General features: G+C 49.1%; 7 protein-coding genes across 7 annotated transcripts; 3 read left to right on the plus strand and 4 right to left on the minus strand.

Annotated features, from left to right (window-relative positions):
- Positions 1-1,130: 1,130 nt before the first annotated feature.
- Positions 1,131-2,252, plus strand: N7462_005320 (Ulp1 protease family protein; the record flags this gene model as incomplete). The annotated part of the gene is made up of 5 exons (XM_057077038.1): positions 1,131-1,185; positions 1,335-1,384; positions 1,440-1,459; positions 1,533-2,111; positions 2,198-2,252. The coding sequence occupies 5 exons, from the start codon at positions 1,131-1,133 to the stop codon at positions 2,250-2,252; spliced, it is 759 nt and encodes a 252-aa protein (XP_056932618.1).
- A 7,283-nt stretch (positions 2,253-9,535) lies between these two features.
- On the minus strand, positions 9,536-10,771 carry N7462_005321 (uncharacterized protein; the record flags this gene model as incomplete). The annotated part of the gene is made up of 2 exons (XM_057077039.1): positions 9,536-10,286; positions 10,464-10,771. 2 exons carry the CDS (start codon positions 10,769-10,771, stop codon positions 9,536-9,538), a joined length of 1,059 nt encoding a protein of 352 aa, XP_056932619.1.
- Positions 10,772-12,600: 1,829 nt separating this feature from the next.
- On the minus strand, positions 12,601-14,304 carry N7462_005322 (putative cyclin-dependent protein kinase complex component; the record flags this gene model as incomplete). Its single annotated transcript, XM_057077040.1, has 2 exons — positions 12,601-12,906; positions 13,006-14,304. 2 exons carry the CDS (start codon positions 14,302-14,304, stop codon positions 12,601-12,603), a joined length of 1,605 nt encoding a protein of 534 aa, XP_056932620.1.
- Positions 14,305-16,599: 2,295 nt separating this feature from the next.
- pre3 (proteasome core particle subunit beta 1) lies at positions 16,600-17,661 on the minus strand (the record flags this gene model as incomplete). The annotated part of the gene is made up of 5 exons (XM_057077041.1): positions 16,600-17,050; positions 17,097-17,372; positions 17,441-17,455; positions 17,523-17,568; positions 17,622-17,661. 5 exons carry the CDS (start codon positions 17,659-17,661, stop codon positions 16,600-16,602), a joined length of 828 nt encoding a protein of 275 aa, XP_056932621.1.
- Positions 17,662-18,038: 377 nt separating this feature from the next.
- N7462_005324 (alpha/beta hydrolase) lies at positions 18,039-19,148 on the plus strand (the record flags this gene model as incomplete). The annotated part of the gene is made up of 4 exons (XM_057077042.1): positions 18,039-18,178; positions 18,232-18,744; positions 18,804-18,929; positions 18,995-19,148. 4 exons carry the CDS (start codon positions 18,039-18,041, stop codon positions 19,146-19,148), a joined length of 933 nt encoding a protein of 310 aa, XP_056932622.1.
- An 806-nt stretch (positions 19,149-19,954) lies between these two features.
- On the plus strand, positions 19,955-20,302 carry N7462_005325 (uncharacterized protein; the record flags this gene model as incomplete). Its single annotated transcript, XM_057077043.1, has 1 exon — positions 19,955-20,302. The coding sequence occupies one exon, from the start codon at positions 19,955-19,957 to the stop codon at positions 20,300-20,302; it is 348 nt and encodes a 115-aa protein (XP_056932623.1).
- A 371-nt stretch (positions 20,303-20,673) lies between these two features.
- N7462_005326 (putative NF-X1 finger transcription factor) lies at positions 20,674-24,084 on the minus strand (the record flags this gene model as incomplete). Its single annotated transcript, XM_057077044.1, has 1 exon — positions 20,674-24,084. One exon carries the CDS (start codon positions 24,082-24,084, stop codon positions 20,674-20,676), a length of 3,411 nt encoding a protein of 1,136 aa, XP_056932624.1.
- Between the last annotated feature and the right edge of the window lie 999 nt (positions 24,085-25,083).

Below are 25,083 nucleotides of genomic sequence, written 5' to 3' on the forward strand. Positions count from 1 at the left end.
TACCTAGCCACAGAGAAACTGAGCAGGGCATTATTCCAAATGCCTTATCGGTATGAATTCTACCGTACCAATCTTCAGTAGACCCCGATCTCTCTATCTCTATATCGAGCGATATAGTTTTTACCAGGAATTTTATCCAGCAGCTGGTGACAGCATAGATAAGGCTCTGTCCATTACGAAAAGGTATTAATGCCGCTTCCCGTCAACTAGATTGATCTTTCTGCAACACGTTTGCAAGGAGTCTATTACAGGTCTACAACAGGGGATTATGCCTTGGTTACACATTCTCTGGACTTCAATTCACAGTAGAACTTCCAAACCACGACCAGGAATTTCGGCCCGTCCAGATGGGTAAGCGACTACCGGGAAGATCCCCAGTGTCATGTGATCAAGCTCATGTGACGCGCCTCTCGATTCCGATGAACTTGCCCGGTTTTCCAAAGCATCGCGACTGGTGCCCGAAGCCGGCTTCTATATTCCCCGGGCTTAAAAGTCAACAAAGAAGTCCAGGTCATGATGCTTGGTTCCTGACAGCCTTGCATTCCTCACAACGCGACACTTTCGAGCCTTGGCAGACCTCCCCCTCAACCTTGCGACCTCAACACCAAATCAAGGATTCTCACGCTGGGTTCAATTGCAGCATTGTGATTACTCGCCGATCTGCTCCCCATTTTATCTCTACTCGGCCCTCTTGCTGCCGTAAGGCTGACGGTCTCTCTCCAAAGTGCCATTCAATCCCGGAGAGTTCTCCGACTGGTCTCCACTTGGCAGAGCCGGGGAGCATCTTGTTAATAAATCCGCTCGGCAAGTTGCCGTTACCCACCGCGCGCTCGCCACTACCTGCGATTACCACGTATGTCCATACACTTCATCCCCGCCTGTGAGAGATTGTGTGATTTGGGATCCACGCTGCTATACAAACGTGCAGCTATCATCCGACATTGATTCGAAGCTGAAAGGGCAATTCTAGTCTTTTATCAGTCCAGATACCACTCAATCCTGATTCTTGATCGGCTCAAGGCGTATAGCGATATCACCATGCTGGACGGTGGGTTAGGGAAACTACAAAAGAGGATGCGAGGTCGTCTCGGAGATATGGTAAGTTTTCGGTAATCTTGAGCTGCGCGCCCATGGAACTCGCTGATGGTGAGCTACAGTTAAGCCCAGATGATCCTTTCCTGAGTTGTGAGTCTCCTTGCGTATAAGAGCTGCCAGCTTCAACGGCTATCAAGATGATACTAACAGAGTCGTGAATTGCCTAGATTATGATATACGTTGTACGAACCCATAACTCTCTGGTTGAAAGTCCGTCTATGGCAGCTGACACGATTTAGTGACACGAGAGGATATGCAAAGTCTCAAAAACGATTGGCTCACAGATAATGTGGGTTTCATTCACACGCTGAACCTGACTTGGTATGAGAGCTAATGCCATATAGATCATATCATTTTGGGAGGAGTAAGTCCGCTCAAGTTGGCTGACCCGGCACAGGTATAATCTAGAGCCTGGTATTAATATTACGGCGGTTTAGGTATCTCGAACATGAATTTCTTTCTCAATACAAGTCCTCCAATATTGTCCTCCTTCGGCCCAGCATGTCCTTTATGATCCTTCAAACACCCGACCCTCACACTCTCCGTGATGCGCTTCCAGACTTTTCTCAAGCCACCCATGTTTTTCTCCCTATAAATGATTGCCACAACGTCACGCAGGCTGAAGGCGGCACGCATTGGTCCCTTCTTCTAATCTCCATTGTCGATGGATCCGCATTCCATTATGACTCCCTCTTACATGGCAATTTTGAGGAGGCCAGATTTGTAACCCGGCAGTTCGGCTTTCTCTTACAGGAAAGACTGTGGACTACCCTAGGGAAACAATATTTTGAGTTCTATCATCTGAGAGATTCTCCACAACAAGACGGTGGTAGCGACTGTGGTGTTTTCGTGTGCATGAACATGCGTCATCTCCTCTTAAAGCGACTTCTAATGGCCAGCGCACACGAGAAGGTCAGCATGAGCCTCGGAGGGCGAAGCGTCGATGCCAGTGCAGCACGTAAGGAAATGGCCAAGATCATTGAAGGATTCCGGAAGGAAGGCGAGCGTCGACGGTCGTGAGTACTTTTCCGTTGGAATCAATCACCTTGGATTTTGAAGGATTGGAAATATGTCTGTCAGCACTAACCAGAGCCATGTGTAGAGCGAGTGCGAGCCCTATGGGAAAGAGATCCAGGAGCCCTCCCCGTATCGAATGATCGATCTTTTTCTGTTGCATGCCATTAATGAGTATATGCCCGTGTAGGTTTTCCCTTTTTGATCAATACATATTTTTATTGCAGAACAACTCCGTTGCACAAATGTGATGGTCATTTTGTTGTTCAAGCGTTGCATACACTCTGGGTTTTGGTGGATGGTTTCTATGGTTGATATATATATAAATACTTATGTGCCTTAAATTCGCCTCCATCCATCTGTTCCAGGTGCTTTGTCTAATCAGGCCATGTAACTCAATCGAAGGTTCGGGAACCAGCAGATCACGCATAACATAAAATGACCCCTTGTTCGCATCTAATGCCTTTCCGTCTGGCATTCAAGCAAACTGTTAAGCAAGGCCTTCTGCCAGGAGACACCTCTTACACGCAAGACGTCAAAAGAGATGTGGGGTGGATAGAATACAGCATCAGATTCAAACCATGATAGACACGGCAGGCACTGAGACTACATATTTTAGGAAGCAAGCCTATCATCTCATCCTCAAATACCTTCCCAATGATTGGTTAACGAACTTTCTTTGATTGCCTTTTGAGAGCCAGCCTATATTTAAGAGGCTAGAATTGGTGTATTATGACACTTGGTCCTCAGGAGATTTCAAAATGATGGTCAGATCATGGAGCAGATTTCAAGGTCATTATGGAATGAAGTCATTGGATTTCTCCGCAGATTTGGTCTATCAAAGACATTGCAGCTATTCTATATACGAAGTGATTCGATGTATGAATGCTTCTAGGGAATTTAGGACCGGTGATTGGGCGAATGTCCTCTGCTACGCTACGGAATATAGGTCGGTGCTATATATGTGCTAATACGGCTTTGAACAGCGGCGCAAGAGGGTAGCATATTTGAAACCTAGTAGGTACTACGTATATATAACCGTGATAGTTTTAGTAAGCTATAGTTATAATTAGAGGCTGAACTTGCAAAAAAAATAAAGGAGATAGTCCTTGACTAAAAGTGTGTAGGGACAGAAGGAAAAGGATAGTAACCTAGAAGAGACTATATATTGCTACTTCAATCCACAGATACCTAAAGCCTGAGTTGAATAGTGGATGCCTCTTTATAGCTCTTATACTGTAGTATGTTCGCTATCAAATTTACAACCTGCTCGTCGGCAAGATATATCTCTAACTATCCTAACTAGGCTAAACCCCCTTTTGTTTTAATAAACGGTCCTTTAATAGATAGGAGGGTAATAAATTCTAGGTCTGTCGACACTTTCACTAGGCCGGCGATATTTCGGAAGCAGAACTCCGCCTTTAGGTTGTAGTTATCGACGGTCGGTCTAGCTATTCTAGAGACGTTTATATAGGGGGCGGAGGGCTAGGAGTGAAATGCTAGTTCAATGGAATATATAACTTTGATACTTTTTTTTGCTTGTTTGCACTGAAAAGAGTATAGAGGCGAGTGCTTATTAGGATAGATAGGGTGCCTTATATAGCTATATACCTCTAGCTTATACCGTTGATGTATCTCGACTACTTTAGGGATATAATCCTCTGTAAGAAAGGGGTGATATTCTTCCTTAGAGCTGTCTAGGTTTCGGTAGTAGGCGACTATCAGCTTAAGTATACACCACGGGGCTATATTAGTAGGGATTATGGATAAAGTCTAAGTAATAGTAAGGCCTAGGACTTCATCTGCTGTCTAGTTTGTCCTATTTATCTCCTCTTATATCTTGTATAGCGATATATAAGACGATTAATATATATAAATATAGAAAGGCCGTCTTACCTTCTATAGAGCACCGGTCCTCTTATCGGATAATTTTAAGATTATAGCGTTAATTTCACTAATTCGGTAACTTCGGTAACATAATAGCCGATTAAGAGGCTGAACAGCTAGAGCTAGTACTAGCAGAAGACGGAGATCTATAATCTGGGCTTTTTTGGTCTTTTTTCTACCCTGTCGTGTTTGCTTTGGGAAACTATAACGTGCGCTTTACTTATACGCAGTATTTACTATGAAAGCTAAAATATGAGGATCTATGATAGCTTGCACTAGCTTCTAGTTTTCTTGGATTACATCGTTACGTATTTGTTATCGCTGGCGTTAACCACGCGATCCTTGGGTCTCGCGATAGCAAGTCTGCAGCTATACCACTAACACTTGCGTAAATAGCCTTACTTGGTCGGGCTAAGCAAGGAAAGATATCGGTATCGATAGGTCTATTCGACAGATTCGGCGATTGTGAAAAACCTTCGGAGACTGTGAGGCTCGGATCTACGCCTATAGATACGTCCGGGGGTGATAGCTTGGCTATCGAGACCCTCACGACTAGTGGGCTGTTAGCGGCTTGAGTAGAGCGATGAGGCGTATAGCTGTCGTCTTCCGGATACGGAGGAGGGTTGGGATCCCCGGTCTAGCCGGGCCGGCCGGGCTGATGCTGTCTAGCTCACCGGATCCCGGGGTATCCAAAAATCGCAACTAGGTCTGCAGGTCGATATTGACTACATATAGTCGCAGGCGCGGAGGATTTGAGCTTGGCTCGGGAAGGGAGGATAAGTTCTAGCACTTATTAATCTAGCAGAGCGTTCGTTGTCAGATTCTATGTTAATTAGGCGCTATCATTATTTTCCTTATAATCTATTTTATTACCTTCAGTATCTTGAATATGCAAGGCTGTATATACTAACGTGAGATTTAGAAAAGAAGATAAATAAGAATGAATTTTGAAAACTGTCCCTAATGCTACTTACGCGAAGGAAATTTTCTGCGTGGAAACACGACCTAAAAGAGAAAATCATAGGCTATCTCTCGAGGACCGCCCTTCAATACCTATGTTTTTAATCCACTAGGTTCGGAAGATGTTTCTTCTGTACTATCTTCCACGCACATAGTAGGCATCAACTAACCGTCGGACAGGCTCTCGCGACTTAGGTACCGTACTCCGCATCATCACGACGAGTGCTACCCCTACACAAACATGGACCTATCGCTGCACATCTTATTATATGTCTATTGCCACCTAAGAATATAGGAGAGAAATTGAGATGCAAGCGATAGTTCTTATCTAACAATTTAGATTAGAATATGAAATAAAGAGGAAGCCTGAACGTACCAGAATATAGCGCTCGCTTCGCATTGAACCAGAGCGCACATAGGCAATCTGCCGAGGCAGAGAAGGCGGAGCTGCTATCAACAAACTAGCCACCAAACCACCACACACCACGCTGGATAGGGAATCCCTAATGGGAATAGGAACTGAAATTTTGAGAAAGAGTATGTAGTTGTTCAACTCTGATCTCTCTCGGAATTGAAGCTATATCTGTAACAAACGTGTACAGGAAAAATATCACCCAATAAGCTTCCATATAGCATAGACAGTTTCCCCACTACAATACGCATTTTTAATATTATGGCATGTCTATGATACTCTTCAGTTGAATATTGGGTATAAACCGTGTTTGTAATATAACGAAAGACAGTCCAAAACCGTCACAAAACCCGTAAATAACGCCCATATGCGGAGAATCTTCATATCCCACTTATCGACCAGCACCTTGGTAGCATGCAGCATGAGGAACCGGTTCGCCATGCTGCATCAAATATGTATCCCACTACTCGCTTCGCCTATATCTCCATCTTCTTCTAAGCCAGCAGAATTAGATCCTGCTTCGTTCAATGATGTTCATGATGTTCATTATGCTGTAGTATTCCTCTTCCTCCGCTTCTCGTTAAGCTTTGGAATTCCCGTTCCTAACACTTGCCTGCCATGATACCATCTGGTAGTCAATTATGGACAATATACAGGCCGTAGGTCTTTTGAGACTACAGATCTGAGAAATGTGAGTCTTGATTTGGCAAATTTTGACATATATGTGTGTCAAGAGGAGTGCATGGGCAATTTCTCCGTTTATTGAGATACACAAAAGACTTATTCTGCTTACTTTTACAGGGCACATTCGTATGATAGGCCGGATAGTTAGGAAAATATCCAGGAGGTGAAAAGATAGAATCGAAGTCAGTCATAGATAAGTAGCATGAATTTGACTGAAAGAAAATAGGACAGGTTACACTTCTTAGGAAAAGTTCAACGCGGAACTTCGATAGTTTATGAGAGCCGGGCACCCAGCCTGGAAAACTGCTATATATACATATATTTTGATTATAGCTATTCGGATATATATTGAGGAAGGAGGATTATTTGAAGAAGTTGTGAGGAACTATCTAGGCTAGCTAAAGATTGCGAATAGTAGTCTAATCAATCAGCTATATCAGCGAGTATATAATCAGTCTTCTTATTAATTCCTTTATCCCTTGCCTCTTAGAAACTAGCAGTTGAACTCGAGATAATCTTTTAATGTCTCGTGATACGGCTTAGAACACCTTTGAGAGCATCTTAGGTATCCTCGTCGCTTCCTTGTTGGTTGATTCTATTGAGTTAGATTAGCTTTTCCACGATCTTCATTTTTTTTGCATTCTGGAACTCCTACTTGTTGAACTTTTTCTTAGTCCAAAGCTCGAGGTGCATAAGCATTTGAAGCTATCCACAAATTTGAGCAATAAGGCAGCATAGCGCTTTTTCTAGGAATCGAGCTTAATTCTGTATACAGCAATGTAGATTCCAAATTTTCGTGGTCACCCCGGTCGACTTGACGCTGAGTTAAGTCGACGCTAAACTATTTGACGCTGATCTAACCGCCGTTGGACTTTTTAGCACTGGTCTACCTGACTCTAGTCTAGTTGCATTATTGGTTGACATTTTGGGTGATTATCTACGAGATCTGGTGATTCAGATCTGCCACTGGCAATGGCAACTGGCGACCTGATGATTCAGAGCTCGGTGACACGAGCTGCCAGGAGAGTGTGGAAGCGAGGAAGGGAGTGGGATGTGCATGCGGACTGATGCATGTGGGATGCGGGAGTTGGTGATGCGGGAGATGCGGAGGTAGGGCGGTGAGATGCTGCCACCACATGACCTTATCATCAATCTGCAGATAAGGCCGGCAGTTTCTCCGCCCGCATGTAGGATTTGATGCTGGATGTTGCATGCTGGATTGCTGAGGCCATGGTGCATGGCAGGTGCACTCGGCTCCGCCGGGACACGCGGGATGGCCGCGGAGGCGGATCTCTTCTTTCGTTTATTTTTCCTTTGTCGTTCGATTTCATCTGTTCGTTCCAGCGTCATGCTGGCCCTTGCTGGCAACTTCTCATGCGCACTAGGCTGGCACTAGAAGGCGCAAATCCCTGCATAGCACCTTGTAAATAGAGGAAGCTCCATCAGGAATAAGATTATTGATTGATTGATATCTAGTTGCCTAGACAGTATCCGTATCTTAGTAAGTCTCGCGCGTTAATTTTTAACAGGTATCAAGCTAGACTAATCTTGCCTATTCTTAGATAAATTAGTCCTAACGATATTGCTTCCCACAGGCCTTGCTAATAGCCTGGGTTCTTCTTTCCTAGCAACTCGATTAAGCGTTTCGTCAACCTTACTCCCCTCTCCTTCTACCACGATGCCTCCTACACCTGTTTCGCTTGTTATCGAATACGTCGTTTGATTGCTGCTACGAGGATAAGATATCTATTTCAGGTAAGGAGGGATTGGAATCGGCGAGGTCGGCTTCCTTCACTATAGCGTCAGCTAGTTCGTTACCAGGGATACCTTTATACTTAGGGATCTAGCGGACATCCATGTAAGTTTTGTTAAGTCCTTCAAGATATCGTATTGCTGAGATAAGGTAGGCTTAGCCTGAAGGCATCCTCGGACTGTGAATAGCCTACAGAGAAACTCCCCCTATATCGACCCTAACCGTGATTTCAATACTTGTAGGCTTATAATTACCTTGACAAGTATCGTTTCCCGATAGTGTTACAGTCGAGGATAATATAAGTTATATAATTAATAGAGATTCCTTTCCTACTACTAAGGTAGCCGGTAGGAAGTAATAGAGGATTCTAGGTCTTAACTAGGTAGGAAATCCTTCTAGCTATAATCGATTCAAAGGTTTTAGTAAGTATATTTAGTAATATAATAGGTATTACGCGCTGCCAACGTATATAGTATGTTCTTGCAACGTACCTCTCTCGTAAGAGCTCCGATGATCTGTCTTGTAACTATACTGTTGCCGAATCTTTAAGGCCTTATATAGACTCGGGTCTATAAAGTAGACCGAAGACGTATATAGTTGAAGGGCGCCTAGTTAGTCGATAAGTAGATATAGGTATATCCTTATATTATACTATAGAGAGGGTTATGTTAGGATGCTACTTGCAGGGTAGCGGCCTTTTAGTTAGGTAAGGAGAAATGAATATAGTATTAGATCGTTATAGAATCAAAGAAGAATAGTAAAGATGGATTATTCTAACAACTGAATCTTAAAGAGATTCGGTTCGAAAGGAAGGGGGGATTCTCTTTCTTTAACCTGAATATGTTATTCCGCTGTGTACCGAAGGATTGACGGTAAAGGAATCCGATTCCAATTTGTTCTTCTTCGTGAACAACTATCGTTATATGTACGATTCACTCCCGAAAGAAGCCGGTCAACCGGAATGACATCAAATTTGATTATTCTATAACACCGGATCTATAATTACTCAACTAAAAATTAATACCTTCGCTGCTACTATAAACTACTATATCTTCTAGGATTAAATAAATTACCACCTAGATCTATATAGGATCTAGAGAATAATTAAAGAAAGATTATTAAATAGTAATAAGAATATCTTACATCAAGGCAAAAAGGCAATCTTAATCGCCTATTTTATTATAATAAGATTACTATAGAGAATCTTCAAATAGCAAACAATATAATACGCAAGATTAGAGAAGCTAAACAACTAATACAGCGCCTAATCACTAAGTGCTTGGTTAAAACACCGCCTAACAAAATAGGGGTACTCTATTAGAGATAAAAATCGTTCTATTACTAAAAGAGACGAGAAGGCAGCAGAGGCAGATCAGAAGCGGGCAAGGAAGCAGTGGAAGCAAGCATATAGAACATCCCTACTACCAGATGATACAGTATTAGATAGAGTGGAGGAAGCACGTTAGGAAGGTGATATTTTCTTTGTAGATACTGCTAGAATGCATCAATAGATAGCAGAAATAGGAAAAAACAGTATTTCATGTGTAGGTGGTAATTCATACGTAGCGCACCCACAACCCTTCCGGGTTGGGTGGGGGGCGGTGTAAGGCACTAAGATGTATATATCCTACACTTTGATACTGAATCGAAAGTTCGGGGCTACTCCGCAAGCTTACCACCCGGGTATACAGAGAATACCTTGTCAGATCTAGCATTACGAGAAGCATACGCTAGGTCATCATGGCATTCCATACATCAGCCGCTTCCTGTCCCGACAGATTCGCCGTCGCACTCTCAGCCTCGTAACACCGGTCGATAGTCTCCTGGGGCGCATTGCAAGGGCTTCGCAGTCGGTTGCAGATCAAGTCTTCAGGACTGTGGATAGACGTGTCGGAGCCGAATGGGAAGTCCCCCTGATTGCGAGTGGTGTAGGAGTAGCCCGTGCGGCCATCTAGCCCGTACTCATAGAGGATGGTCGGGTCTGTACAATCGCCGTAGTCCAAGCCGCCGCCGCCATCGGTGGGGGTGCAATCACTGGCAGTCACGGTGACAGTAACTTCAAGGGTTTTGGTGTCAGTGGTAGTGACCGTATCGGTGACAACTTGGTTTTGGGTGACAGTTTGGGTGTCGGTCTCAGTCTGAGTGTCGGTCTCAGTCTTGGTGGTGGTAGAACCAGGGACAGTCACCGTCTCGGCAGCTTCCGTCTCAGTGGTGGTCACGGTAGGGCCGGCAGTTTCGACGGTCTCCGTGACGGTTGGGCCGTCCTCGGTGATGGTGATCCAGTCGGTAGTCGTCGCGGTGCAGGCCGTCACGGTGTCGATGATGGTCTCCGTGTCGGTAGTGGTGACGATGTTGGCCGAGGCCCCGCCATCATCGGTGGTGACGGTTGCAGTGCATTGACTGATGGTCTCGGTGACGGTGGCAAAGCCATTGCCGCCATCGTCAATGGTAACCGTGACGGTAGTGGTGGGCGCGGTGGTGCTAGAGGCAGTATCAGTACGCTATATAGGTCGAGTAGATCGTACATATCACAGTATCATTGCGTTATTGGGCCGGGGGGGGGGGGAGCCCACACGGCGATGCCTCACAGAATATATGCATATATTCCCGGGGAAGCAGAGCCAGAGCCTGATCAGGCAGAAGATTCAGTCAACCTACCAATCGCTGATGGTCACAGTCGAAGCGGCCGGATATCCTCCATTCCCGCCCCCCTGGCCACCACCATGGCCTCCGTTTCCTTGACCTCCGCAGTGGTCGTCGGGACCGCCACCCGCTGCTTGCTCGGGAATGTGGCTGAAGCCATAGCCATATTCATAGCCATACTTTTCTTCATTCAGATCTAAGTTTGCGATGTTATCATGCCCATTGGTACCTTCCCAAATCCCACCAGGAGCTGGGCGAGCGAAGACCGGGAGAGCTGGCAGCAACAAGGCAGAAAGAGCCACGAGTTCCACATGCAAGTGCATTCTGGCCAAGGATGAAACTTGCGCCATCGAAGAAAACAAACAGTATTAAAAGAACTTAGAGAAAGAAAAATACCAACTATGGATGTGGCCGTCACGCTCACAGAAAAGAAGGGAACATAAAACGATAATTGGGAATTTTTGTTCCACAGCTTTGGGACATACTTCCCTCTATAAAAGCTGCCTCTCAGGATTGACAGATCTCCAAATGACCAGTAATCAAGTCCACAACAACAGAAAATTCTTCGAGCATATGGTAAAACAGGGCCCGAAGGCATGCTCGGTATCGGGCCCAAGGCCACAGGAATGCCGGTATCTGCGCAAGGAGCCCGTGCTTAGCTGATCGAAACATAGAGTTGCCGACTGGAGATGGTTCGGACCGTCACTCCAAGATTGTCTTCGGCCCTGGTCTCCAAAAAGGGATTGGATGTTTTCTTTGCTTTTCTGTTCTCTTTCTTCCCCTTCTCTTTTTTTCTCCTCGCATTCAATTGAAACTATATCGGTGAAATGATCTCTTGGGGTGTTTGGGGGAACCTTTTTCCCGAAGGGCGGCTCACGGACGGTGTACACGAACGAGTGCTGCGTGTATAGGAGTAAATATGTGAGAGAGTTATTCTTCACCTGGCGTGTTGTGTATGTATCCGACCCTCCAGTTCCAGTTTGAGGGAAGCGGCACTATCTCAAATGAGAGAAAGTAGATCCCCACAGACTTTTATGGGTTGTGTCAGTGCTTTGGCTAAAAAGTTTGTTATTTCTCAGTCATCGGAAGCGGGAACTCTGTTTGGGCTTAATGCTTCTCTAGACACGTATTTCAAGATCTTTCTGATCCTTGGTCCTTTGAAGACTGAACAACCATGAATTTTAGTTTTGAATACCAATTATTGTGAAAATGCAGTATTGGGATTTGATCTGCGAAGGCTCTGCAATGAAGTTCTGTGGGCTAGGGTGATATTGGGTAGCATCGTGACCTTGGCAAACAAGGGAGCAGGGTGGGTCTGCATCCAAGCTTCATTTCGAGAGATGCATACCACACCTTCATAGGGAGACGGAGAGCATTCCGTGTGGCCACCTATTCTTCGTCATCAAGAGCAATCGCTTTATCAAATAAGGTCCCCAAAAAAGCGCATGGGTCTTGTTTTTGGCGAAGATAAGTGTTGAGGCTACGAAAGTGGCGAGCATTCCCAAACGAGGTCCCAGGTAAAACTGCGAAACATGTATGGGAGAGCTGTCTCGTCCCATCCTACGCGCTAGACGAAAAGAAAGCGCATTCAGTCCGGATGGAAAGATGATATAAATGGGCCTGTGCCTATCTCAGGCCAAATCCTCGAATAACGTCGTAACCCACACTCCTGACTCTCCTCTGAATACAACACACGAATGCAGCACGGGGGTGAAGAAAATCGAAATACAAACAAGAAGGGAAGATCGAAAAGGCGCCCTGAACGCCGAACCATGTCGATCGAAAACAGAACAGCAGAAACGGCAAATTCACGCAAGAGAGCAGTCACGTAAAAGAAGTAAAAGGAACCCATAGATGTGTAATGTATGGGGAAGTTTTGCAGAGGGGGAATAGCAGGAACAGAGACGAAAGGTGGCACCCGATCAGCCTGGACCAGCTGACAACCGAAATCTATACAGGTCATGACGTGTAAATGCGCGACGCGGATCGCAAATCAGGAAAGAAGACGTGGAGTGGAAATTCAATTACACGCTCAGCGTGTCGAGATGGGACGTAGGCGTAAGTGGTGAGCTTGAAGACAGGTAAAGTAAGAGTACTGAAGATATTGCGGCTGACGCGAAAGACAGCGGCACAGGGGAGGAAGGAGCCCGCGCTAGGGCGGAGTGGGATTCTGGCCGAGCCCATCCCGACCCGGGCCCTTATCGCGGGACCGCATGTACATGGCATCGGGGGCCGAATCCGAGACAGAGTTGATGGCCCGAGGGACGGAAGTTTGGGGTTGATGCTGTTGTTGTTGTTGTTGCTGCTGCTGCTGGGCAACAACCTCACGGGCATAGAATTCCACGAGCATGGTGCCGTAGGCTTCGAGTTCTTCAACAGGGATCGCCAGGCGAAAGTCATTAAGTAAGAGGAATTGGAGCTCAAGATGATTGAGTTCCACGAGTGGCAACCCCCCAACCTGCATGCAGATCGAGATCGTCAGTTTACTGCTAGTAACGAGGGACATGATAGGTTCTCATTAAGGGTTGGTATAGGACAGGAGGTTGCAGCAACATACCTTGGCGTATCGCGAATTGGTATAAAAGACATCGGAGAAGAATTTACTGGCGCACGTTACGCCCGCGATAACCAGGCGATGGATATTGAAACTATCGACAACGAAAAAGTGCGATAGGTTCTCATCCTCCCCTTGGGGATAAAGCGCAGGAGAGATGGACGCATGAGGGCTCTTGGGATCTTGGGCCGTCATCCCCGTCGAGGAAGGCGGGGTCACCATCGACGCATCTGCCGGATGCCGGCTCGCTGGCGGTTCGGGGGTGTGTGTCCCGCTGGCGTCTGCGGAGGGCGGAGTCGAATCCGAGCGCGGGGGAGATCGGTCAAGAGGGCCTTGGTTGACTAGCTCGGTCATGCGGTCGAAATAGACCAACAGGCTTAGGAAAACCTCGTAGGTGGTGGGGCAATATTTATGGATACGAGTGAGATAGCTGAGAATGGTGATGCTGGGTACATTCTTGCCATGGAAGGCCAGCACACTGCTCGCCTGCGGGCTGAGGGTGCTGGTTCCGTCGGGGGGAGGGATGTGGCGATGCACCTGTTCATGGTGCATGTCGTTGGTGGTGGTGATCTTGGTGAGGAGGCCGGCCACCATCTCGATGATGTCGGTGACTGGCATGGAGCTGATTTCGAATTGTCGTTGGGACGAGACATGGGCAGGGCCTCCGGGGCGATGGGTCAGAAAAACATCGTTGGCCAGGCTCTGGATGTGCGACAAGCTTTGGACCCTAATGCGGCTCGGCGAATTCGCCTCGGAGCCACCAAGCGACTGCATCGATCGGAAGGTGGGTTGCAGGCGGGGGGACTCCGGCAAGGTCTGCCTGGCAGGATGCGCATCCGACCTCATTGAATCGGCTCTGGCAGCAGCGGCTGGAGTGGCCGCGGGGTGGTGGCCACTCGAAGGGTGCTGAGGGTAGGAGGGATATTGGGGCGTCTGGGCATTGGAGTAGGACGGGTGATCGGAGGGTGGAATGCCATAGTTGGAGTGCGAGGTCATCGAAGAGGGCGGCGCTTGGAAGGGGGGTTCGGAGGGGGTACTGGAAGAGTGCGAAGGGGGGTGGGAATTGAGGTAGGCGGGGAGGTCGTTTGCATGCGCGGGAAGCCGAACAGAGCCTACGGTTGGCGGGGCGGTGGTAGAGGTGGGGGTCGTGTTGGCGGACGAGGATCTGGAGCGGCCGTCGTGGGACGCGCGCGCATAGCCCTCCTGGTTCAGCGTCGCCCCCAACATGGTGTCCGGGTAAGGTGGTGGACCGTGCTGGCTGTCGAGATGATCCGACACGTGGTGGATCAGGATGGAGCCCATGTCCAGGCCAAAGCAGAGCAAGCAAGCAGATCAGGCTGGTGCAGCGTTGACCGGGACCGGTCTGAAGGTTGCGCCGAGGCGGGTCAGCAAGGGCGGCATTGGGAGAGGCCAGGCGGAAATGAGAGTCAAAAGAGGTGGCGGGACAGATGGGTGGGATGGTGAGAAAGCAAGCGAGAGGGAGGTAGGCGGGAGAGAGGAGAAATCAGGGAAGAGAAGGGTTGAGCGAAATGAGGGGGTTGGTTGAGTGCTCGATGACGCCGGGCAGCTCGTTGAGGCGGGCGGAGGGGGTTTGGGTTTGGGTCGAGGGTCTGGGCCAACTCTGGCCGCGGATCCCGCGACGGAGGAAAGGGTCTTAGGCAATGCGGGAGAAGAGGGAGCTCACCAGCGAGGCCCGATGGGAGCCATTGTCGAAGGAAGAAAAGAAAGATGACCAAGAAGACAGAAGGAGAGAAGGGAGACGAGAGGAGAGGAGGAACGCAGAGGAGGGAGAAGGGGGGAGAAGGTGAGGTTGAGGCCAGACGTTGGAAATAGGGAGGTTCACGGGATTCACGGGATGCAACGGGAAGCACGGGAGGGACCAGAGCATCGCAGCATCGCAGTATCGCAGCATCACAGCATTGCACCAAGTTGCCCTCTCCTCTTACGGGGTTACGATTACTGATTTCCCGGTACGCATTCACGGGAGAGGGTCTGGCCATTACCATTGGGCCATCACGGGAGCCTGGTAGAGATGATAGACTAGACCTGACTCGCAACTCGGGAAGAGAGTGATATCCCAATGAATATCCTCCTCGGAAATAGCAGCGCGCAGTATACCGAGCAGTATACCGAGTAGTATACCGAGTAGTGTCCAGCGCTGTATCCATGAACAGAGCGAAGCAACAATCACTTGAACTACCAGCTGCGCTCCGGACGCTTGATCCCCCTCACGGCTATGCTCCCACCCGTCTCTATGGCTGATCCTACGGCTGATCGTCGACCACGACTCGATGCGATGGAGTCGATACTTCAACCGAGCTCCAGCGTTTCAAGCAAAGACGGTGTAGACGGACGAATGACAGCGCGATGTCCGAGCCCGTGGTGCCGACAACAGGCCGAACCCTTCAGAGAGGGACCACCGGACAACCATATTATTGGCCGAATAAAAGGGCCGATTGAATTTATGCCCCTCCAGAGAGACCCCAGAAGAAGCGTCCGGTCAAAACGGGGTATTCGACGGATTCGACTGATTCGACTGATTCGACTGATTCGACAGATGCGACAGATGCGACAGATTTGATAGATTTGATAGATTCGATAGATTCATTGGGGTCAATGGATTCAATGGATTCAATGGGTTCAATGGATTCGACCCCGGGATCCTCTCGGAAAACCTGCATTGTATGGAGTCCGCAGGGCTGTCGAAGTGTTGTCGACTCTATGGGTTGGTCCGATTGCATGATGCGCCATTCCCGGTTCTCCTGAATGAGAACCCTCAAACCCCTCTCGAAACCATATCATATCCCACAATTGCCACAAGGTCCTACAGCAAGCCAACTCCAACCATCATGACTCGGAGTATAATACATGTGTAGACGGGATTGGAGTGTCCCGAATGCCAGGAGATTAGAATTGGAACAATTCCTCGCTTCCTGGCTCTGACAGGTTTTGCTCTCTGCGCCATGATGTAATCCCCTAGGGTTTCGATTGGCAACCCAATTGGACCCATTCGACCACTGCGACCAATATACTACTTCGTCTCTCCATCACCGGGGCCGGATACCGCCGCTCTTGGTTTTCTCTGTTCCTGTTTGAACCGTACGCATCCTGTCCCTGCTTCTTTCCGGTCCAGAGATCCATCTCACTCTCTTCTTCCCCTTACGAAGCGTGGGAGACAAATACACTGACGAGGATTTAGAGACGACGGGCGTAATCACCTAATGCCCCATTACATACGTACAGATATATAGTTGTAGATATAGATAGTATATAAATCAATACAAATATATGTGTTGTCGAGGTAGACAGCCCCCTTCACATCACCAGATATCATTCAAAAAGAACATACGCACACACACCAAAGGAGCGAGGCAAAGACAAGAGGCACTCATTCAATCAGGCGTAAAACGTCAAGACTGTCAAGGGAGCAAAAAGAAGAAGAAGAAGAAAGATAAATCTCATGAGACCATTTCATATTTCATTTCCTACAGGGAGCAATAGAAGAGGTCAGACAGGTCGCTTCCCTTCCTCCATTTTCATCCCTCTACTAATTCTACCGCCAAAAAAAGAATGCTATTAGTACACGGCATCGGAAGATTAATGGGTCACGCCAGGCCCCGTGTAGTTGGTATCGGGTAGATACAGATGCCGCACGGCGCCCTTCTTGGTCAGCACCACCATGCGTATGACACCGCCCGAGCTGCCATCCCACTTGATCGCCTCCTGCAGCGCACTGCGGACGAAGTCAATTCCTTCCTCCTCCGTCATCTGTTCCCGCCAGTGGGCATCGGTGTAGCCGTAGATGTAGGTCGAGCCCGATCCACCTATCGCGAACGACTGCTTGTGTAGTGATCCACCCAGCGGTATCGAGTAGACCTGCCCGCCATGTCGGGGGTCGTATCCTGCGATAATGATGCCCGCACTAGGGTGAGACAGACAGTTAGCACACCGCTCTCTCTGCCCGTTCTCTCGATTGCTTGTTGCAACCCCCTTCACCTCCGACACATCGTCCTTATCCACATGGGGGATGCCATAGAAGAAGGAAGGACTTGGCAACAGGGGGTTAGGTAGATCAGAAGCCGGGCAGCGCTCACCTGAGTTGGTCCTTGTTCTCATAGCACAATTCCTGGAAGAGAGACGCCGCCACTTGCGTGCTGGGGGCCTCGTTATTGACTACACCGTACATATTGAGGTGATAGGAGACAATATCCGCGACAGCCTGAGTGTCAGCTGCGGAGCCCGAGCGGCAGCACCAGATGGTATCATGCACCTGTGTCAATTTGTCGGTGACGCGGTTGGCAATATAGGCACCGGTGGTTGTGCGGCTGTCGGCACCGAGAATGACACCGTCTTTGAAATTGATCGCCATACTAGATAGCCCAGTCAGAAGGGGGGATGTTGAGATGGGATAGCTCATTTCGAGCTCCGGTTTACTCACATCGAGGTACCCAGGCTGGAGGATGCCACGAGTTAGCTTTCATTTGCACGGGAGGAGGTAACGCAAGGCTTGAGAGGCTTACTTCACTTCTCCACTCTTCAGGTGCTGCATGTCAACGTGAATGCCATCTGGGTGATGGGGGTTAACTCTGCCGCGGACGGATGACGATAGCTCGGCTCACCTTCGCCCAGCACACCCGTCACACCATGGGGGGCAACCATCTTTTCTTCAAATTGTCGAGGGAAGGTGAGAAAGGAGGAGAAGAGATAAGGACAGAGCACGACTGAGGAGGTCAGGAAGGAGGTCAGAAAAGAGGAGTGTAGGTGGATGCAGAGGAAGCAGGGTGATGCTCCCATAAAGCTGAAGGCAGAAGCTCAACGCGTCCGGCCCGGGCGGTGAGCCCTTAGCGCCCTGTTGATATCGGGTTATCGCCAGCCTCCCCCGCGAGGCTCTGCCCCCATTCGTATCCAGGGATTGGGATAGTTGGATATCTGGACATTGTGAACTGGATGCTTCTCGTGCAGCTCCCTGTCCGAGCCTCGATCTTATTCCCTTCATCTCCTGGTGTTACTCCCCTCTCACCTGCTGATCCTGCACTATGTCCGAATCACCTCCGCCGCCTCCGTCGTGGAGCATCAGCAACATGACCAATAGCGCCGTCCAGTTCCTACGACTGCCCGTCTTGGCTTCATCAGGGTTAGCGGTAGTCGCCAGTGGCCTCCTATACTTCAAACAGAAGTAAGTACATCGGCGCAACTTCGAAACGCGATGGCACTGACTGAGGCGAACAGTGAGTTGATATACCCCCGCAACGTCCCCGTGGATGCGCGAACCAATGTCCCAAGTCCCCGAGGGTTTGGCATCACCGACTTTGAAGACCTACGAATCCCTACCCCAGATGGAGAATCGCTCCATGCCCTCTTCCTCCGGCCGCCCAAGAGTCGCTATCGGCGCAACCTGACCGTGTTGATGTTTCATGGAAACGCTGGTAACATCGGCCATCGTGTGCCGATCGCCAAGGCAGTTCAGGACACGCTGCATTGCAATGTGTTCATGTTGGAGTATCGGGGATACGGCCTGTCAACAGGTGTGCCGGATGAGGCAGGCTTGAAAATCGATGCTCAGACGGGGTTGGACTATCTGCGACAGCGAGCAGAAACCCGGGATGACAAGATTGTTGTCTATGGACAAAGTCTGGGTGGTGCAGTGGCCATCAACCTTGTTGCCGATAATCAAGAAAACGGAGATGTAGCGGGGTTGATTCTGGAGAATACCTTCCTGAGTATTCGGAAATTAATCCCAACGTGAGTCCTGCTCTGGCAAGCCCCCTTGTGTATTGATCAGTCGCCTAACCTTCATCCAGCGTATTCCCCCCAGCGCGATACTTGGCTCGCTTTTGCCACCAGTACTGGACAAGTGAAGAGGTGCTACCTAGGATCACCAAAATCCCTATTCTTTTCCTCAGTGGGCTCAAGGATGAACTCGTGCCGTAAGCTCTCTTCCCCGCTGCGATTCTCACCTCTATCCTCACAGACCTGTCCTGACATGTGCTAGTCCATCCAACATGACCCAACTATTCTCTGTATGCCAGTCTGAGAACAAAGTCTGGCACGCACTCCCTAATGGAGGCCATAATGACTCGGTAGCTGAACCGGGCTACTTCGAGCATATCCACTCTTTCGTTAAGGAGGAGGTTATGAGCGACTAAGCAACGATAAATTTACGAATCACCCCAACCTCTCTGGGATTTGACCCCGCATCATATCAATCGACCACATTAATCGATACCCACTCGAACTGTTGAATGAGAAAGGCCATTGCAGAATTCATGGTCTCGGTCTGGCCCTGTCACCTATCCCACCGTCTGTGATGCCTCTGTCCATAGGTAAGGCTGAATTGGTGGATCTGCTCCCCGTGCTATCGAGCCCCGAATACCATTGTCACTTATTGATTCGGCCCCTCACTTTACCTTCAGGGGCAATGAAGGTTCTTTACTGGCGTCATGTTGTTCTGGAATACAAGCTACAAGCGTAAATTTTGCTATTTTGGCGTTGCTCCTGCGTTTCCCCCGTCATTTTGTTTTGTTTTTCATTTTATTCTGTGATGATTCTGGGTAAGGGTATAGGTGGATATGAGCTTGTCTTCTTTTTTCGGGGTTTCTTTTCGTCTGTAGATCTAGCGGACCTCGCGGGTTCCTGGCGGTGCATGTACCATTTTGCAATTTCCATATTTCAATTTCCAGTTTTTCAGCTTGGTGTTTGGACGAGACGGTGTAGTTGCGATCTTTCAAATTTCCAATCATCCCACCCACTTTGACCTTCGACTTGAACTAATACTGAAGTCGTTCCGGAGCCTGCGAGTTATTTGTCAGCATTCAGCCGAAGCCAGTATAAAACACGCACTTGCAAACCCACCTCATATCACCTTCAGACCTAATCATAATTGAGTGTACTTCTAAATTGCTTGCGGGATTTCCAGGGCACTCTTATGTCCTTCCACCAGAAAGAATTTACAATGGCGGAAAAGGTCCCACCTCCAGGAACCTCCGCCGACTCGCCTGCCGCGAAGCCATGGTACTCCGTCGGCGCTGGGATCTGGGAACTGCTTTTGAACGGAGACTCAGTGCATAAATCCGTTCTTCAATGGTGGGAGCCGAACACTACAACATCGAACACCCCAATCACGCACGCCTTCATCGAGGAAGTCTGTCTCTTGCAAGGGAGCCTACAGGACTTGACACTCCAGCAAGCGTGGAGTGTCGGGTCATATGCATATCGGAAGCCAGGCATGAAGCATGGACCGTATCAGGCTTCTAAGGAGGGATGTTTGATGTTTGTGAAGGTAGTCCCAGATGAGGGTTGAGAATCGAGACCAATAGGCGAGGGGTGTATTGGGAAGTTGATCGATAAGCATTATTACATGCCAAATATGTAACCAGACGTTGAGATGTTACTATACGTGTCATCCAAGCCTTTTGAATAACTCTACAGACTCGCACGATTACGAGAGGAGGATAGTAAAAAGAAGATGATGAATATGCAGCCCCCTAACTTGATGTATAGGCCAGAGTGTAGAGGCCCTCAAGGTCCTCAAGTGCTACCCAGATCACGTCATATCGATGCATACGAGGAGTCAGAAGACAAGAAATGATGAGCTATCAATCGCTTCCCCCCCTTTCCCTCCTCTCACTCTCTCAGTATATGTGATCATAAAGTCATGATCGAAAATAGAAGCTAGAGAACATCATGCTCACTAACCACCTCGGATTGACCAACTTCGCCTACATTTTCAAGGTCACCGGGTTTCTTTGGATCTTGATCCTTTTCTTGATCCTGCTCTTGTTCCGCTTGTTCCTCCTTATCTTCCGCTTCTTCCCAACTATCAACTATTTCCGCAGCAGGCTGCGCGCGCAATGCCTTCCCTGCCCCGATTCCCGAACGAAGAACCAGCCGGTCTTTCTTCGAGACCTGGCCTGATACCTCCGGCATAGCTCCGCCAGAAAGCGCTGCATAGATAGATCGGCTGTGGAGAGTGCTCTGTACTAGCGTGGTGCTCCGTGTGCTAATAGTGCTGCTCTCTACCCCGGGCCTCTTTCCACGAGACGCAACTTGCGCCCAGCCATCTGCACCGGCCTGTCCCTTCGCGGCGTCTCGAGCTGCCTTGGCCTCCAAAGCAGCGACGCGCTGCGCCTCGCGTTCCTTGGTGCGCTCGCGTTCACGCAACTTCACGCACTCGTGTACGCTCATACCACCAATCCCGACGGACGTACCACTGCCTATACCAAAGACGGGTGCGTTCCAGGACAATGGTTTGAGGACAAAAACATGGCGGTGGGGTTCTGGGTCGTGGCTTTCGGTGACGAATCCCCAGTCAGTGGCCAGAGAATGGGCAAATGCACGCAAGGTGGATTTCGCAGGTTGAAAACGGAATGAGCGGTTCGAGGTATCCGTGGCCAGGGCGTGCATGTTTGATTCATAGGCCTGGAGAGTGGATAGTGAGACAGTCGAGCCCAGTTTGATATACTGGTCAAGGGTCTCGGTGGAGTACGGGAGATTTGAGGATGTGAAGGTCTGGACAGTGGTGGATTGATTGATATCAATTCCGAGGGCGGATGCCAGTGAGCGGTTGCGCTCCAAGCGCGCGCATTCATCATCACAGGTAAGAGGGGTTGCAGAAGGCAGACGTTCGGGCTGCTGGATCTGGCCCTTGGATATGACAGCTTTTGCGGCGCCGCAGCGTCGTTCTTGGCGCTGCCGTCCACAGCTACAAGTGACTGTAATTGTTGACGGACACGGTGTCTTTTCCGGACAAGGATAAGGAGCATGGCATGGTTCGGAGCAGGGGTGATTACAGAGCGTCCTGCTCTTTCCACATGTCTGCTGGCACGGTTTATCCGCATCCTCGCATTCGCCGTGTCGGTGGCAATCCTTCTTACAGAAATGGGAGCCACATTTCAGGGGCTTCCCACAGACTTGACCACAGCGTGCATCTGAAAGCCAGCAAGGCACATTTTTCATCACCCGCTTACCACAGAGACATTCTTTCTCAGTCAAAAAGGGACACTTGGGGCAGATCTCTTCATCCGTGTGGCAATTATGTGCGGTCTGGGGGTGTCCGCAAGGTTTGGGTCGTTCACATGGGAACGAGCATGGTGGAGGCCGCGTGCCGCATGGAAGTGGTGGATAAAGGATCGATCTTCCGCAACTACATGGAATCTCTTCGAAAACGGCTTCTCGGCAGGTGTTGCAAGCCCCTTTGTGGCAGAGTTCCGGGCATGTGTGTCTTCCGCATTTCAGCAATCGACCACAAATCCGGGTGCATATATGCTCTGCCTCGATGTCTTCATCGACAGGGCGGAGATGAGATTTCAGTTTGCGCCGCATCGCTTGCCGTTCAATGGCCTTCTGCTCTCCGGTGCAGCATCTTTCCGTACATGAGTGTCGACCGCAATGCAAGGTTGCTTTACACTGCCGAAAGCACTGCGGAGACTGAATATCTCCTTGGTGGCAAATACTCATAGAGGTATTGCGTCCACATTGACAAGAAATGGGGACATGGCGCATACATACACCGCATGGGCCGGTGTGACATATCTTGTCGCAGGAGTGGCCGCAATCGAGCATTTTACCGCAGGGTTCTGAGCAATTCTGGATCGGGTCTTTGCAGGAGGTACGAGGAGTAAAACCGCGAATGCTAGTCAATGAAGTCTTTCCACAGGGACAGCGACTGACAACATCGGGTGATCTGGGGCAATGAGCTGGGAATGATTCCTGCGCATGGCAAACCTTCTGACAAGTATGTTCACCACAGTCGAATGGACGATTGCAGATATCTTTGCAGCTGAAACATCCGGTCCACTCCTCTTCAAAACTGTGATCCCAAACTCTCCGGCTGTCCTTGGCTTCGTCCTTGGAGCCGCAAAGCATTTCAGTTTGGAGTTTACCGCAGTAGCAGCGAGCATCAATATGAATTTCGCAAGCACCACATAAGCCTTCATGGCAAGGAAGGATACATGTATGTTCACCACATGGCAATAGATCTCCACAGATCTCTCCGCAACTCCAGCCATGTTCGTAGTCGGTATCTTGGCATCTTTTGGCAGAGGACTTACGGCCACAGAAGCAATCCTGAGTTGGTCCCATCGCGGTACAAGGCGCACAGGGACCGGCATGGCAAGTGGCATCGCATGGATGCGGACAGCCCATACGGGGGCGAGAACAGGTCTGGCCACATGAGTGCGGAGGTAGGCCGGGGAAAGACTTCGGGTCGACCTCTTTTTCACACCAGCAGGTATAAGCTGATGGAAATATTTCGTGAGACAGGTTGCAACCAGGGCAACGCCAGGCCTTGGGTGTCAGAGCGGCCTCGTCATTCTGCGGCTGTCGGGTTTGCGCAGCTGCACCCTGGTTTGTGGACCACTTCTTGATGCAACTGAGGTGAAAGACTGTCCAGCACAGTTCACAGGACCATATTTTAGAACGACGACCAAGTTCGCTAGTACATATTGGGCATTCGTACAGGTTATGGGCGATGTCTTCGTGGATTCGAGTGGCAATGTCATCCGCAATGGATTTTGTTGTGAGCTTAGGAGTTTTTTGTAGAGGTTTCGGCTTTGCCCTTCCTTTGCCCTTCTCCACAGAAGATGGTTTGCTAGCCAGTGTCGGTGTTCCAGGGGTTCCAGGGACGAAATCCGGGGCGTTCGCGCGGAGGTTGACTTCGGCGACAGGTTCCGCAAGAGGTTCCCGGGCCTGGTCCTCTGGCTCTGGCTCCGGTCTCGTCAATCGAGCTCCAAAACCTTGCGCCCTCAGTCCTCGAGACAGATGCTGTGATAGCTGATCGCTCCGCATTTCATCATGACCACGTCCGCCTCGTTGGGCCGCATCGCTCCGTCCTCTTCTTATTCTGGGACCTCGCCCTTGTTGATCTCTTCGCGGCTGTCGGGAATCGGTATTGTGCCGTTCGGAGGGTAAAATGCCGTCGTTTTGAGATCGCTGACTTTCTAATAGAGGCTGATCATTCGCCGGCGGCGTTGGTCCATTGAGTTGATCATTGTGATTAGCGGTACCTCTCCCACGGCGTCTATGCCTCGATCGCGGGGTGATTGAAGTACGCGGAGCAGCAGAAGCTGCATCTGAGCCAGTCATGGCAACAAAGCCAAGCTATCCAGGGATAGTCGCCACTATGCTCCTCCAGGTGCTGGTTGAATCGGTGGAAGTTATTCTGCTGATTCGGGATGAGGTAACAATCAATGTAGAGACGAGGATGAAGGAAATTAGGAAAAGACAACTCCACACAAAGTAACCGAATAAGCAATAATACCGCCCAATGGCAATGAAAAAAAAAATGTAATCATTCAAAAAGATCGTAGCCCCGAGGGCAAGTGGGGAGAAATGTCCCGAATGAGCAGTTAAAAGCTCGACGGCAGTATTAGGCGGAGACAAAGGCGGAGAATGGATGGCGGCTCCCACCGCCGGAGTGAGTCAATCTGCTTACTAAATGACTCATTTCAAGATGAAGTTACTCACTGGCGGGACCTGTGGGTCGCGATAGGCGGGTACCACGCGGTATGTACAAGATACAGTACACGTACGAAGGACGGAATACAGAGAATCTGTCCAACCAGAACGCTAACGCGGGCCAGGGTAATTGACCATTGAACCTGGCCTACGAGACCCCCGAAAATATCATGCTGGTCTTGTATCTTCTTGAGTCTATCTTCTGGAATGATCCTACGTCTCACGTCGCGTCTCGTTGACGGTCAATGGCCCTTTTCCAAGATCACCTCTTCCAAAGCCTGGGCAGTATACCTTGGTTCCCATCCACAGTGCACTATATTTTCCCATAAAAGGTAATTACCCAAAAATATTTTACTGAGTTTTCCATCTTCTTGTTTTGAAGGAGCCGCTCCCAAATAACGGGTTTTAGAACCACTCAGTTTCACTGCGACGGTCAGACCAACCTAGGTACATTTGTTGGAGTCGACAGGCAATCAAGGGCACTACAAACGCTGAACGCCGATTGCAAATTCCTAAATCTCCATATCTGCATATCCCAGGTAAGTTGGTCTCGGTCTTTGCACACGACGTTTTGTAATTGATTCCATGAGGATTTGATAGAAGATATAAGCATCAAAGTCATTGTAT

Source organism: Penicillium macrosclerotiorum (genome assembly GCF_028827735.1).
Source record: "Penicillium macrosclerotiorum strain IBT 26536 chromosome Unknown utg000006l_segment0_segment0, whole genome shotgun sequence".
Lineage (NCBI taxonomy): Eukaryota > Fungi > Ascomycota > Eurotiomycetes > Eurotiales > Aspergillaceae > Penicillium > Penicillium macrosclerotiorum.